This window comes from Chiroxiphia lanceolata, chromosome 3 (assembly GCF_009829145.1).
Source record: "Chiroxiphia lanceolata isolate bChiLan1 chromosome 3, bChiLan1.pri, whole genome shotgun sequence".
NCBI classification, from domain to species: Eukaryota; Metazoa; Chordata; class Aves; order Passeriformes; family Pipridae; genus Chiroxiphia; species Chiroxiphia lanceolata.
In genome coordinates this window covers 102,746,133-102,759,988 of record NC_045639.1, presented here as the reverse complement: position 1 = coordinate 102,759,988, position 13,856 = coordinate 102,746,133, and the positions used below count along the sequence as shown (strand labels likewise).

At 39.9% G+C, this 13,856-nt stretch overlaps 1 protein-coding gene across 4 annotated transcripts in view; it reads right to left on the bottom strand.

Moving 5' to 3' along the window:
- LPIN1 (lipin 1) overlaps positions 1 to 13,856 on the bottom strand; it is a 79,509-nt gene that overhangs the window by 50,374 nt on the left and 15,279 nt on the right. For all 4 annotated transcript variants that reach the window (XM_032684322.1, XM_032684326.1, XM_032684320.1 and 1 more), the window contains exon 2: positions 8,091 to 8,147. In XM_032684322.1, the coding sequence (XP_032540213.1) occupies positions 8,091 to 8,138 (48 nt within the window). In that variant the 5' untranslated portion in view covers positions 8,139 to 8,147. The remainder of the gene's footprint in view (positions 1 to 8,090; positions 8,148 to 13,856) is intronic.

The following is a 13,856-nucleotide window of genomic DNA, read 5'->3' as shown; positions in this document are numbered from 1 at the left end:
TAGCCCAATGCAGAGTTTGGAGGACAGTATGGTCAGGGGTGGTTCCTAAAAAATATTCTGGAGTTACCCACAGACTAGTTGGCAGAGGGAGTATGGTTAGGAGGCATGCTCTGCTCTTGCAAGAGGAAAGTCCCTGGTGGTATCATTTCCAAAACACACTCGGGAATGATAAAGTTCTGAACTATTACTCTTTTCTTCCTGTAATGCTTCCCCCTTGACAAGTTTCTTTCTGGGGGCATTGTGTTAGTCAAAGCATGTTTGTATCTCAGGGTTTGATCTAAAACTGTCCACAAAATTTTGAAGGACATGCTCATGTAAGTTTTTCTTTCCATTCCTTTGGTGGTCAACTTATATACATTCATTATTACCTAATTCTTGATTCCTGTCCCAAAGACCATATAGGTTAGGTATTTACTCTGTGTTTGTACAGTTCTGGCACAGTGGAGTTCTAGCCTATGATGTGGGCACATAGTTACTATGAAAATACAAGTAAGAAGAAAGTTGAGCTGTGTAGTCTTCTGTAAATTAATAAACCTCAATTTATAAAAAAATCTACAAGCACAGAAGATTTTAATAATACTCAAGAACAGATTCCTAGAGAACACTGCATAAGTTCATGCAAGGGAAAAAAGGCCTTCCATTCTTACTTGGGACACTAGATTTTTCTATCAAGTATGTTTCCAGAGAGCAAAATAACCACTCAAACCATTGTGCATTAGCAGTAATGTCTGGCTTTTTCCCCACTAAAATCAGAGTTGATGTTCAGGCACACAGTACCTGGGTCATGAATGACTGCAATTGTTAATGCATGCCCACTGTGCTGGTAAAAATTATTCAGTAAATAAAAACTTGAACTTTTAGCTTTTAATTTATAATGAACTCATAAGCAAACATAGCTCTGGGGTCTGGTGCTGACATTCTTTGTATTAGCAATAAACTCAGAGTAGCTCAGGCATTGTAAATTAATAGTTGATCTAGTTTTATTCCAGTGTAAACATAAAAAAGCAGTTTGACTCTGACTATGTAATTATCTAATTAAATGTCCCACAATCCTAACCAAAGGATTGTTCTCCTAACATAAGTAGATATTTTTATACAGTACCTACAGTTACCTGTGATAATTTATTGAATTCTCTATCTGGTTCACTTTTTTTTCCCCTTCATTTTTCTTTTCCTTTCAAATCCAATTATCTAGTACTTCATTAAATACTGACATTTTATCTATCTCTTAGCACTTGATTGATTTGAGAATTTTTTTTAAAAGTATAATTAGGTGTTATTTAGTTGCAGATATTTCTAAAACATTTGGCCCCTCCTTGAATTTAACTTGCTGCCAGTTTTGACTGTCCTGCTGGTTTTGCTTTGTCTCTATTTCTGGGATCGACTGTTCCAACTGTTTCAGTATCAGGTGCTTGAATGTCTTTCTTCTTTGACCTCTGTGTTAAGAGATGAGATGATGACATCATCCTCAGGAGAACTGTGATGTCACCAGAAGTAGTATAAAGTGTAAGCCAATAATGAGGCAGGGGAGTGACCGGTGAAAAGCAAAATTGAGAGGCCTATTATGTCAAATGGACAAATGTGGGATTGTAATTTTCCAGGAATTGTTGCAGGTGGAATTAGAGGCAGGGCAGAAGGCACTGGTTATGTGCCGAAATGCTCATCTGTAATGATAACAGCTCTCATGCCATCAGGGCGTGCATTGCATAACTGAACTTGATTTTGAACCAAGTTTTTTGGACTTGGTTTTATGACAGATACACCCTTTCCTCCCCCTCACTGAAAATACAGCCCAAAAAAAAGGATCTGTAGCAAATGAACCACCAGACAAGTTTGGGGATTTTTTTTCCTTCTCGGAATATAACAAGTCATGATGATGAAAGTTCTCAAAAGAGCCTTTCTTTTTCCTCTAGATCCACATCCAGCCATGCAAAACCATGAAAACCTCAGTGCTTCCTTTATATCCTAGGAGCTCTTTCCCCAGTCAAAACTCATTTCTCTGCTACAAAATACTTGGCTCCTGAGAAACAGAGGCTTCTGTTGACTTCTATGACCCAAACATCGTCAAAGCAAAAGAGTGCAGGAATATTTAAATTAGGAACAAGAGAGGTTAAATTTATCAACCTTTCTGGACATACACTTGTACCAGTCCAATCTCATCAGAAAGTAATTTAGCTCCAAATATGTAAATGGCCATGGATAAGCTCTCTAAATATAATCTTAAAAAGCTTAGAAAAACTTGAGACCTGATAAAGCAAAGCAATCATGATGTATGAGATTAAGGATATAACAGTGAAATCATCAACGTGTTGTTTCTTCAGCCAAAGACCACAATTCCTGCATATGCTTGTTCAAACACAGACCTGTAGTCTGTTCAGGCAAAATACATACTGTTGTCTAAATGCACACACGTACAAGAAATAAGAGATCATGCTCAACTGCTTGGAAATCCCCTCCATCCTATTGTGGACAGAAATGCTTTCCAGCCCCAAAGCTAGATTTTCATCAGTCCAGTATATCGATGCATGACCAGCAAAGGTTTTGCCCAGAATACTGTTTTCAAAGCACAGCAAAATCATCGGTATTATTTGTTTAGAACAAAACAGTACAAAACATACTTTGAGAACTTCAAACAAAGCTGGTCTGCTTCCCAGGGTATAATCTTTTCTTTACTGTTTGCAAGAGTTTGCAACTCTTGCAAACTAAAACAGCAATCCTAATCCTGAAGAGGAAAAAGAAATTTGGAAACCATCTGGTTCTGTTGAGAGGTTTGTTGCTTTTTTCTCAGGCTCGTGTCTGCAATTTCTACATCAGACTGCCTACCAATATGAAATTATCCTTGCAAACGTTTCTGAAAGTTATTGCTCAGAGGTTGGAGAGCAGCACACCTTGATTCGTTCACTATGTTGCTACCTCCTTACTCTGCAAACTGTAGCTGGAAAAGATGTAACAGCTACAGCCATGATAATGAGAAGATAAATAGATATTTTATTTAAAGCTTTTTGTTCTGATGGACTAAGCATTAAGTGCTTATATAGCTCAGGTTGAAGTTCATTCTATAACTCCACTGAGGGAGTGGAGTATCTAAAATGAGTTTTACAATAGAGGTAGCAATATTTGGTGCTTCTTACTGTGACAGAAAAATTCTTCACTTCTGTGCAGACCAGGGCGTGGAAGGGGTTGTGCTGTGTAGCTCCTGATGAATGAAGGGGCACTCTGTCCCTGGCTTGTGGTTACAAGAAGCAGGTTGGCTTGGCTTTGAAGTTAAATAATTCTGCACTATCTCAGATACTGTCACTAGTTCTGGCTGTCATATAAACTGGATGAAAAGAGTTTAATCTCCCCTCAAGAAAGAGGCAGATGGAGGATTGTGAGCAGGCTGCCGAGAGGAGAGGCAGACCCTGGAGCTGATGGGGAAGGTCTCTGCAGGCATTGCCTGGAAATTCCCCTCTTCAGCCCTGTCTTGTGACAGATGCTGAAATAAAGTGAGATAATGCGACCCATTGCTACTTTTCTTTCCTCCCCCCCTCACTTATACTCAGTTTTCTTGAATATTTGAAGTGGTAGAATGTAACCACGTTACAGCATTTTTTTTTCAAATGGCTGTGTGTAACATTTAAAAGGGTAATTTTCCCAATTCACTCTGTGCAGCAGGTGCGGGTCCTGTGCCTCTGCTTGAAGGGCCCCTGCTTTCCCCCCACCGGGCTGTCTGTAATAGCGAGGCAGGAACAAGGGTGCAGGTCTGTTCATGAGCTCCTGCCCTAAGGCATTTCCACACTGTCTGCTCATTCCTTCTTGTGTGTCAAGCTGTGAGGACACCTTAATCTGGCAGCAAGGATTTCAGATCTCTCTGATCTTTAACCTCTAGACTCAGTACCGGGTGATTCGGGGGAGAGGTGAGATACTGCTTTGGGATAATCTGCCTTAGAAGCACTTTCCTTGTAATTCCATTATTGGGGATTTTAGTGATTGTAGTTTATGCCAAGGACTGTGCTTGTTCTGAATTTAAAGTACAATCATCCTTTGAATGCTTGCCATAATATTTTTCATGCAAAATTTGAGCTATATGGAACAATGACAATGTTTAAAAGTGTATTTTGCTCAAGCAAATAATCTTTTCAGTCTTACTTGCCATCAAAGCTGACTTAATTTTATTGTTATGGGCTGGTTTGTTCTTAAAAATATATTGTTATATATACAGTTAATACTCAAGATTGTGTGAAAATCCTGAGGCACACAATTAAATCCTGCACATGCAGTCACAGGACAATAAATTCTCTTTAATTATTTGCATCAAACCTGGGCAATAAATCAGTAAATAAGGTTGTTAAGTGCAGTCTTTCTCTTATCTAAGCAATTCATTTTCCTGGTCAGGTGTATTAAAGCAGGAACATTGTCATTTATTTCCGTTTTGTACCTGCTATCATTCATTACATCTTCTTTAAGGACATGCATATCTATGTGATATTATCTGAGGATTGGGCTTGTTATGATTTCTACATCTGGAGTACTAATATAGTTAATAGAATTGATTGACTTTGCAAAATAATGAAAATGGTACTTTATTTTATGTCAGTTTCATGTCCAAATTTCTGTGTGTGGGAGAAGCGTCCCTGGTAACTCAGTTTTCAGTTTCCCTGAAAACATGGTCAGTGTCAAAATGAGTGTAGTCTCTCCAGAAGTATTATAGCACTACAATCCCTGAACATAGGAATGAATGTTATTTCAGAACTGAAATTAAGCAGAATTTCATCTCCATCAGTCTAAAAATAATTATTTGGAAAACTAAATTTTGGTTTGCTGTGACAAAGGGTATTCAGCTGATGGAGAAACTACAGTCTGTTATTTGAAAGGAGGTATTTCTCTCTTTTTTTTCGGATTTTTGCTGTTGTGATGAAAGCTGTGCAAAAATTGGAATTTTACTCTAATAAAAATTTCAGTATAAAAGAGTCTTGAAGTCTAAAATGCACAAAAGTTTTTGCAAGTGAAACACCTGTCTTAAAATGGTCAAAAATTATGATATATTGGAATGACTCTCAGGAGGCAATGATCCATTATAAGAAAATGTAATTCAGTGTTGAACTGAGAAAGTTGAAACAATTTTAGTTAGTCCAGTATTAAGATATTATAATTTAATGTATTACCAACCCCGCCTGCTCTACATTTAACTCTCTATATCCTACCCTTGCATAAATGCCAGTGAGGGTCAATTCTGTCTCCATGTATTCCTGTTTACAGTTTGAAAAGAGCTTACAAGCACTTGCACATACATACAAGAATTCTTTTTAAACATTCTGTTTCAGAGTTATTTCAATAAAATAGCTGCATTCAAGAATTAGCACACTGTGAAAATTATTCATCCTTGTTCCATAAATGAGGTAGAGGTTTGTCTTAAAACAAGCATTTTATGTAAATCTATGGAAATCATTTACTTTGGTGAATTTAGTGAAATCCATTTCATTAGGTCCAGCATGTCCTGGGACAGAAAGCCTTTGTCCTGGTAGCCTGTATGCTTTCCATATTCCATTATGCAAATATGAGAATTCATCAGAGACTTTGCCTCGTTCCTGTTACCCTCATTCCAGTTGATTGTACAGTTTATCTACTTCAGACAAATCTATGCACAGGCTCCCAAAACTAGCAGCTTCTGCCCACAAAAGCAACATAAGCTTGTTTTACTATTACTTACACATCAGTGACATTGTGTTCAGTGTGTCAGGCACAAAGAGAATTCCCATCCTAGTGAGTTTAGAGCCTGAAAGTATCAGGCCTGATATTCAGTTTACACAAAACAATATAATCCCATTCAAGCCAGTGAACTCTGTATTACATAAGAAAAGGGCCTTGCTCATTGTTTCAAACAGGTGAAGATTTTTTTTTTTTTTAATAGCAAGACTAGGAACAAACTAGACAAGCAGTGTTTTTATCAAGCTCTGCCATAGTACAAGAAGAGACAAAGGACTGGCCAGAAAATAATTCTATTTCACAGAATAAAAACCAAAGTCATACCCACAGGTAGTTCAGAGTCATGTCAAGGTACATGTCTGCTTCTGATCTGAACTCTTCAGACACTGTTTTCCTCATTCCCACCCCCACACTGCAATTTGTGCACAAACAGAAAGGCTTCCCTGTGCAGTCATCTCGGTGATATCAGATGTCCCTCCCCTGCAGCCCTAGGTGACATCCCAGCTCATTCACACTGCGTGTTTTTCATGTTGCTTGCGTGGGGTTGGGATCATACTTATTGCTCATCTGCTTTGTCCAGGTCAGATGTAATCTGTTCTGTGCAATTCTGCTTCCCCTGGCAGATTAAATCTGATGTGGGTTTCTCACTTTCTGTTTCATACTGCTATCTTCTCTGAGCAGACATAGGCCCAGCTTAGTGCAAATATATCTTTTGTCTGCAACACCCATGAGATTTCTTTTATTATTAGTGGTTTGCTAATTTCCCATGATCTTCTTTCTGTGCAGCACATTTTAAATATGGTACATCCACATTACAAAATTCTTCCTCCTCCTCTTCTTCATGTATTTCTGTACTAGATTATGAGACATTTAGGGCAAACAACATAGTATTGATACCTAAAGAAGAATACAAAATTTTTCCCAAATAAAACATAACATGCTTCTTCTTAAAGTACAGCCTTACTGGAAGAATGCATTATCCTTGGTTCTTTCAAAGTTACAGTACAAGTTCACATGGCATGTTTTGGTTAGCCGGGAGATGTTCTTGTAAAGTTCAGAATCTCACCTGAATGCAGATCTGAACGTTCCCAAAGTTTGGAATGAAAAGATCACATCTGTAATATTGCCTTACATATGTTTAATTTTCAGATTTTATGCTGTCCTTTGTTAATTGGAGTTCCTTCTCTGTTCATTTTACTGGTGTTTTGAATTTCAAGGTACCTTTCTGTCTGCAGAGCTCAGCTACAGTCCAAACCGAAGCCCTGACAACAGCAACCAACCTCATCCTCATTTCAGACTGCCTGTTTGGCTTTTGTACCTATCCAGTTTACATGACATTGCTAATATCAAACTCTTCATGAAGGTTAGATTTTCAATTTGTAGAAGCTGACATACCTTCCTACATCTACCACACCCAAACTGAGAAGCTGCCAGGTTCTACCAACTAGCCACCACACACTGAGGAACTACATGTGACTCTCCACACGCTCTTGGATCAGGAAGGTTCTTCTGTAAATCATAGAATATATCCTACACTGCACTGTGTAGGTTGTTTGGAAACACCAGAGTGGGATTTACATGAGATAGCACTATAGCTATGCTAAGATTATACTCCACCCAGACTAATACATCTCCTGTGAAACCTACACAGAGCTGTGTGGTGACTCCAGTAGCTCAGCTCAGTGGATATGATTGCATTGCTCTGCTTGATGCTGGGTAGAAATGCCATGGTCTTGCATATGATTTCATACACGTCAGCATCTAAATACTCTGCTCCACTATCACTGTAAGAGTAGGTCACTGAGAAATACAATCCAGAGTCACTTCGAAAATCATCAGACTGATCCCCAGATCTACCTCTTTTCCCTCCTCCACTAATCATTCAGCAGTGGCGGATCTATCACTGGGGTGGGAAGTGCCATTCCCCCTCTCTCATTTCTTCTAGTTCTTCTGCCAATCCATGGCTGTGTCCCAAGACCACCACCTCATAGATATGCTCTCTGCCTTCCAGGAGAGCAGCCACAGGGATGTCTGGGCATGTTTTCCCTGGCTTGGGACATGTTTTGCATCTCACATTTGCCACAGGTTTGCTCATTCTGTGCTTATTGCCCAAGTCAGGTGCCAACTTTCCAAACTTTTGTGCTGGTTCCGTCCTTATCCTGCTGGTACCAGCCACATGTGAGTGCCACTGGAGCCACCCAAACTTTCCAAACAAGAATAGTAATATCACAGGGGACATATAGTAACACAGTGTCCAAAGGGTGATACTTGAACAAGCTGGGTCCCAGAAAGCGGAAAGAGTTAACCACTGCCTGATCCTGCTTTAGCAAAGATTTCCTGGGCTTCAAGCTAGGCCTGCTTTATGGCACTGAGTTGAAAAAGCAAATGAACAATTAAATTCCTACATTTAGATTGCGAGTCCAGACATTTCGAATCCAACCGGGATCTTTCATCAACGGAATCTGAAAGAAACAAAAAATAATGAGAAATAATGTAGTTAATTAACTATACAGAGAAGTTAATGTATACAAGCCTCAATCATGGTTCTTGAAATGCAGCTACTCTTAATGAATACCTCTCCTGTGATTCTTTTGTAAGCCACATTGCCCTTGTGTCATCCTCACTCTTTATCTGAACTGAGAAATGTTCTCAGTTCTCTCTTTCTGCCTCAGTTTTTAGGGGTTTTGCAGAAGGATTTAGTCCTCTGCTGGTAAGATCTGTGTCATCAGCTGGAGAGAACTTGGAAGGAGAGGATCCCTGCAAGCTCTGAAGAAGCAGGGACCACAACAGTCTCTGTTTATCCTTTTGCAGTATAGGGATGCCCAATACAAAGGGCAGAGACAGAGCTGTAATTTTACCCCACTGCCTAGGAAAAAAGTCTTTTCATAATGCAGCATTCTTAGACCTGTTCATGGCACAGGAAGACCTCTAATATCAAGTAAGATAGGAAAAGAAGTTCTGTAGGACAAGAAGAACACACTTCACCCCCTTTGAAGCAACATGGGGCTCAGGAGCCTCATAGCAGAGCCATGAGTTTATTCCATGAGCAATGCCCTGCTGACAGGCAGCACAAGAGCCTCAGCAGAGTGGCTGTACCTCCACAGAGTCCCACAGCTGTCTGTCCCACACAGTTACTGTGACAACCTCTTTTTGAATGCAGAGAAGTAGCAGTGAATGGTGATTTCATTTTTAAAGAAGTCACAGTTACAAGACACACTGAAATAAATTAATATCCACTAAATAGGGTAAGCTTCCAGTGTTGTTGGAGAAGAAGGGCTACATGTTTAAAATAAAAGGAAAAGTTATTGAAAAGAAATTCTGTACTGCATTTTATACTACTTTTTATTTCATACTGAAAGAACTAATTCTACAGGATCAACAAATTATGCTGATGATATGAAAAATTAATTTGAAAGATTTCTCTTTCTTGCCTTGAAGAATTAACTTCCAAATGTGACCAGGTTTGCTGGTGGTGTGTTCTGAAAATACTCATATTTCCTCATATTCAAATATCAAAATTTTTTAAACACAAATGCTCACCAGACAAAATCCAACCCATTCTGCTCTCTGTCATTTCCAAGTTATATGAAACCTAGAATACTCTGTGGAATTTTACTGAGTAAATAGAAAAGGCATGAAATTATTCTTTTTCTGAACTTTCTTTTATTTGAATTAAGATAATGAAACAATTACAAATAAGGAGCAATCAGAAACCGAAAAACAAGCATTACAGAAATAAATTCACCCAGTTCTAGTAGGTGCAGTTCTTAAGGGTTCCTTTACTGTTCATTACACTCACACACTCTGGTATATGTATAATTAAAATAACATTTTGTGGGGGGGATGTGGTAAGTGAGTTTGGGGTGGCATCATCAGAAGACATAGAGGTTTGGCACACAGCCCTTCTCCGTTCACCATAATATCTTGCACTGGAACATTACACTAGGGATTGCACAACACTATTCAAACAGAATTTACTGAGTCTCTCAACAGTCTTATGGACCAGGAGGTATTATAAATTCTGTTTTTCAGATAAGGAAACTGAGACACACCCTGATTAAATTACTCATCTGCATTACAAAGGAATTCTAGCATCTGAATTAGAAATAGATCTTTATATGCGGCCCATTGTTTTAACTAGTGGTCTATCCTTTCCATTCTCAGAAGCAGAATAAAAATACTGGCATTATTGCATCAATAATTAAATGAACAGAAACACTCTTGCAGGCTAAATTATTAGTTGAAATACACATGCATATTGTATGCAAATGTTGAATTCAATATAATTACAATTTCATGTTGCGTGTGCCTGTTTGTGTCTCAGAGGTGTCATAGAATGGTTTGGGTTGGAAAGGACCTTAAAGATAATCTAGTTCCAACTCCCCTGCTATGGGGAGTATAAGCTTTATGAGACCAGCTTGCTCAAAGCCCCATCCAACCTGGCCTTGAACCACTTCCAGGGATGGGACATCCACAACTTCTCTAGGCAGCCTGTGCCAGTGCCTCATCACCATCATAGTAAAAAACTTCTTTCTAATATCTAATATAAATCTACCCTCTTTCAGTTTAAAGCATTCCACCTTGTCCTGTCACTACATGCCCTTATAAAAAGTCCCTCTCCAGGTCCCTTGTTGCCCATTTAGTTACTGGAAGGTGCCCTAAGATCTCCCCCTGGAGTCTCAGCTTCTCCAGGCTGAACAACTCCAACTCTCTCAGCCTGTCTTTATAGGACAGGTATTCCAGCCCTCTGATCATTTTTGTGTCCCTCCTCTGGACCTGCTCTAACAGGTTGTCTTGGTTTCTCTTTGGTGTTGAGGTAAACTGTGGGGAGGTGGGGGAAGCTTAGAGATTGGATTTTTGTGGGGTAAAACCTCCACACAGGTCCACACCTTTCCTGTGCTGAGGACCCCAGAGATAGAAGCCACAGTCCAGGTGAGGTCTCTCCAGGGCAGAGTAGAAGGGCAGAAACACCTCCCTTGACTTGCTGGCCATGCTGCTTTGGCTGCAGTCCAGGATACAGTTGGCCTCCTAAGCTAAGTGCACTCATTCTTTCCTTTTCTTTCTTTCTTAAAAACAATCAAAGTTCCCTGATCCAAAAAATAAATCTCCGAAACATAATAATAGGAACCGCCACAGGAAAACAGTATGTTTCAGCAGCAGAAAAGTCAACAGTGTGTTGCAACAGAGTTGGTAATTGTACAAAAGTGCCTGTGCATTCAGTTCGTCTGAAAAACAGTGATCAGAGACAGGCCTGTAAAACATTCTTTGTGTACTGGTGCAACAACCACGCGACTCTCCAGGATCCCTGCCAGCAGTTTGAAAGTACAGTTAACGTTGCAGTTTAGTATTTGATCTTTAGAGTTTTCTAATTGGTGCTCCTGCCCACTTTTGCAAAACAACCCTAAGGAGCTTTCATTCAGTCCTGTAATTAATGGAAAAATTTAGTATTTATTGAATGATATTTTGTCTATTTTCAGAGTGACTGTTGTAAATCGACTGTCTGCTTTTCCTACTTAGTAGGCTTGGAAATGCAAACTGACAGAAGCAAAAATTATTTTAAAGCGAACACAATGCATTAAATCTTTTCTTCAGTTGTGCCAGCCTCTGTAGGCACCCTGCTGACCTCAGAGAACAAGCTAATGTGGGGAAAAGATAACCTCGCACTTGAGTTAGTGAAATAGGACACAAGTGCTATTCCTGTACAAGACAATCAGAGTCAAGGCACAGGCAGAGTCATTGGGACGCTCTGACCTGTGCCCTGTCACTGGAAGAACAGCACTTGGCACGGGTGCCACGGCCAGCTGGCAGCTCCCAGTTTGGGAATGAGCACAGAGCATTTCCAATAGGCATCTGAAGGGGGCCGACCGGTTTTGGGTGCTGATGGAGTTTAATAGCATGGAGGTGTCTAGATTACACCAGTAGCATCAAAGCCAGAGAATGGCCACTGTCACTGTTTAGTTCATTAACACCAGTGTGGCAAAGAGATCCAGACTGCCTCTGGAGCTACCTGAACCTTCTTCCTTCCAGGAGTGTGGGCATGCCACAGGCCTTATTACTCAGTTCTCCTGATGACTAAAATTAATATTATCCTCCTAAACTGTCAGGGTAAATTCAATAATATTAATAAGGAAACTGTAACTTCCGGTGCAAAGCTAAATTTGCCTTTTGACCTCTAAAAAGGGTCTTTATGACCCTATATTGCCCAGTCTGGCAGCATTAAGCCAAGCTGTATTTTTCCCAACTAAACATAAAACATTTAAGAATTAAGAAATTTATTGTAGCTGATAGAAGGTGAAGTAAAACAGAATACTCAGAGGTAACAGGCCTGATATCTGCAAGAGAACTTCATACTCTCACTAGAGGGAAAAATACATGTTAAATAAAAATATTTCAAGGAAAAAATGAAAAGGTAATAACTGTAATCCATGTCTCCTTGGGAGAGATATAGAGCTGCAGTGAGCATGAAAGAAAACAGGAAACATTTAGGCATTAGGAAAACTTTATGATAACAGGACCACACAAGCTCTAATATGGCTTGGTGGAAGAAGCTGAGATCTTTCAGAGCAGGCTGAACATGCATTTTTCAGGAATGTTTTAATTATAGCCGAATTTGCCTGTAGGCCTAGAAATGGACTAGATGATCTCTGAGTCTCTTTCAGCCTTGTATTCTATTATTCTGTGGTGAAGTGACACAGCAGAATGAGTGTGTATTTTCAGGAGTTCTTTTCTAACAATGAAATCTCACAGTGGAAAAAAATTCAGAAACTTGTGGTGAAAACCCTGTTACATTAAATGTTTTGAATCTGATTAAGGAAACTGCAGAAATGAGGTATAAGGAAGCATGGCAGAGTAGCCAAGGGATGGGCAAGGTGACCTAAGCAGCTCTTCTGTCTCAAACTTCTGACTCAGTCTCATGATATCACCTGACTGGTGTTTAGCCCGTCGCATTGATGCAACAGATGTTGTAAACAAAGTTACTCATTTGTGAATTACTCAGGTAATTTAAATCAGGTTCCTACAGTAATCATGCCTCTAAATGTAGTTAAGTATACCGTGTATGTGTGCTTCATTGCTGCTAATATCAGATTGAAACATCCAATTGCTTCCCTTGAAGAGCATTTGATTTTACAAAACAATTACAAGAGCCACACCTGCTGCCCAGAGGTGAGTTCCATTTTCTCTGTAGTGTGGGTGCCTACTGCAGAGCAGCTGATCTGTTCTGTTGCAGTGACCCAGAGCTGGTACCTTTTGTGAGAGGATGCTACCTCCACGACAGAGTAGATTTTAAGCAACAAAGAGGAAGGACGGACACCTTCTTTCAAAATAAGATGACGATCTAATTTAGGCACATGACCAAATTACCTTTCTAAGTGACCTAGAGTAAGAAAACCATTTCCTAGTATCTGGCGTATGTCAGGTTTGACTGACAGCTTTAGTTTTTGCCTGGAGAGGTTGTAATTAGAGTCAGATGAAGCTTGGGACATCAGTAAATAATGATTAAAAAAACTAACTACAGAGAGTTCTATCGAAAACTGCAGTAATGATTTCATAGTCAAATGGCCTGATGTCTTAACCCATCAAGCCAAAAAATTCCTGTCTACATTTAGCTTCTACAAGAAGGCTACCTAAATATAGCCACTGGTCTGTAGGAGGCCAAATGGGGCTACAGCCCATGGAGATCTCCACAGAACAGTTTAAGTACTTCGCAACACAGAAATCATATTCAAGTTTTACTGTATGAAGCAGAGGAGGCATGACAAAAAACCAGTACTGCCTTATCAACTCACTCAAACCTGGCCCATGTAGTTGCTTCCAAGTCAAAGGAGCCATTATAGTCAAGGGGTCTGGTAGCTCCAGGGTCCCAAGACATCACATGGAGACAGAGGAACAGGTGTAGGGTGGAAAGATCACAAGCAGCTTGGAGTCTCCAAACTTGCCCAGCCCTCACAGCCTCTATTGCTCTGGAGGCAGCATGGGAGCCAGGGCAGCTCTTACAGTGCAAACACGGTATTGTCCCTGCCCCATCACTGCTAAAAATATGGATAGCTGCATTTTAATCATAGAATCATGGAATGTCTGGGTTGAAAGGGATCTTAAAGATCATCTTGTTTCAACCCCCCACTACCATGGGGACAGATGCCACCTGCTAGACCAGGTTGCTCGAATTCCCA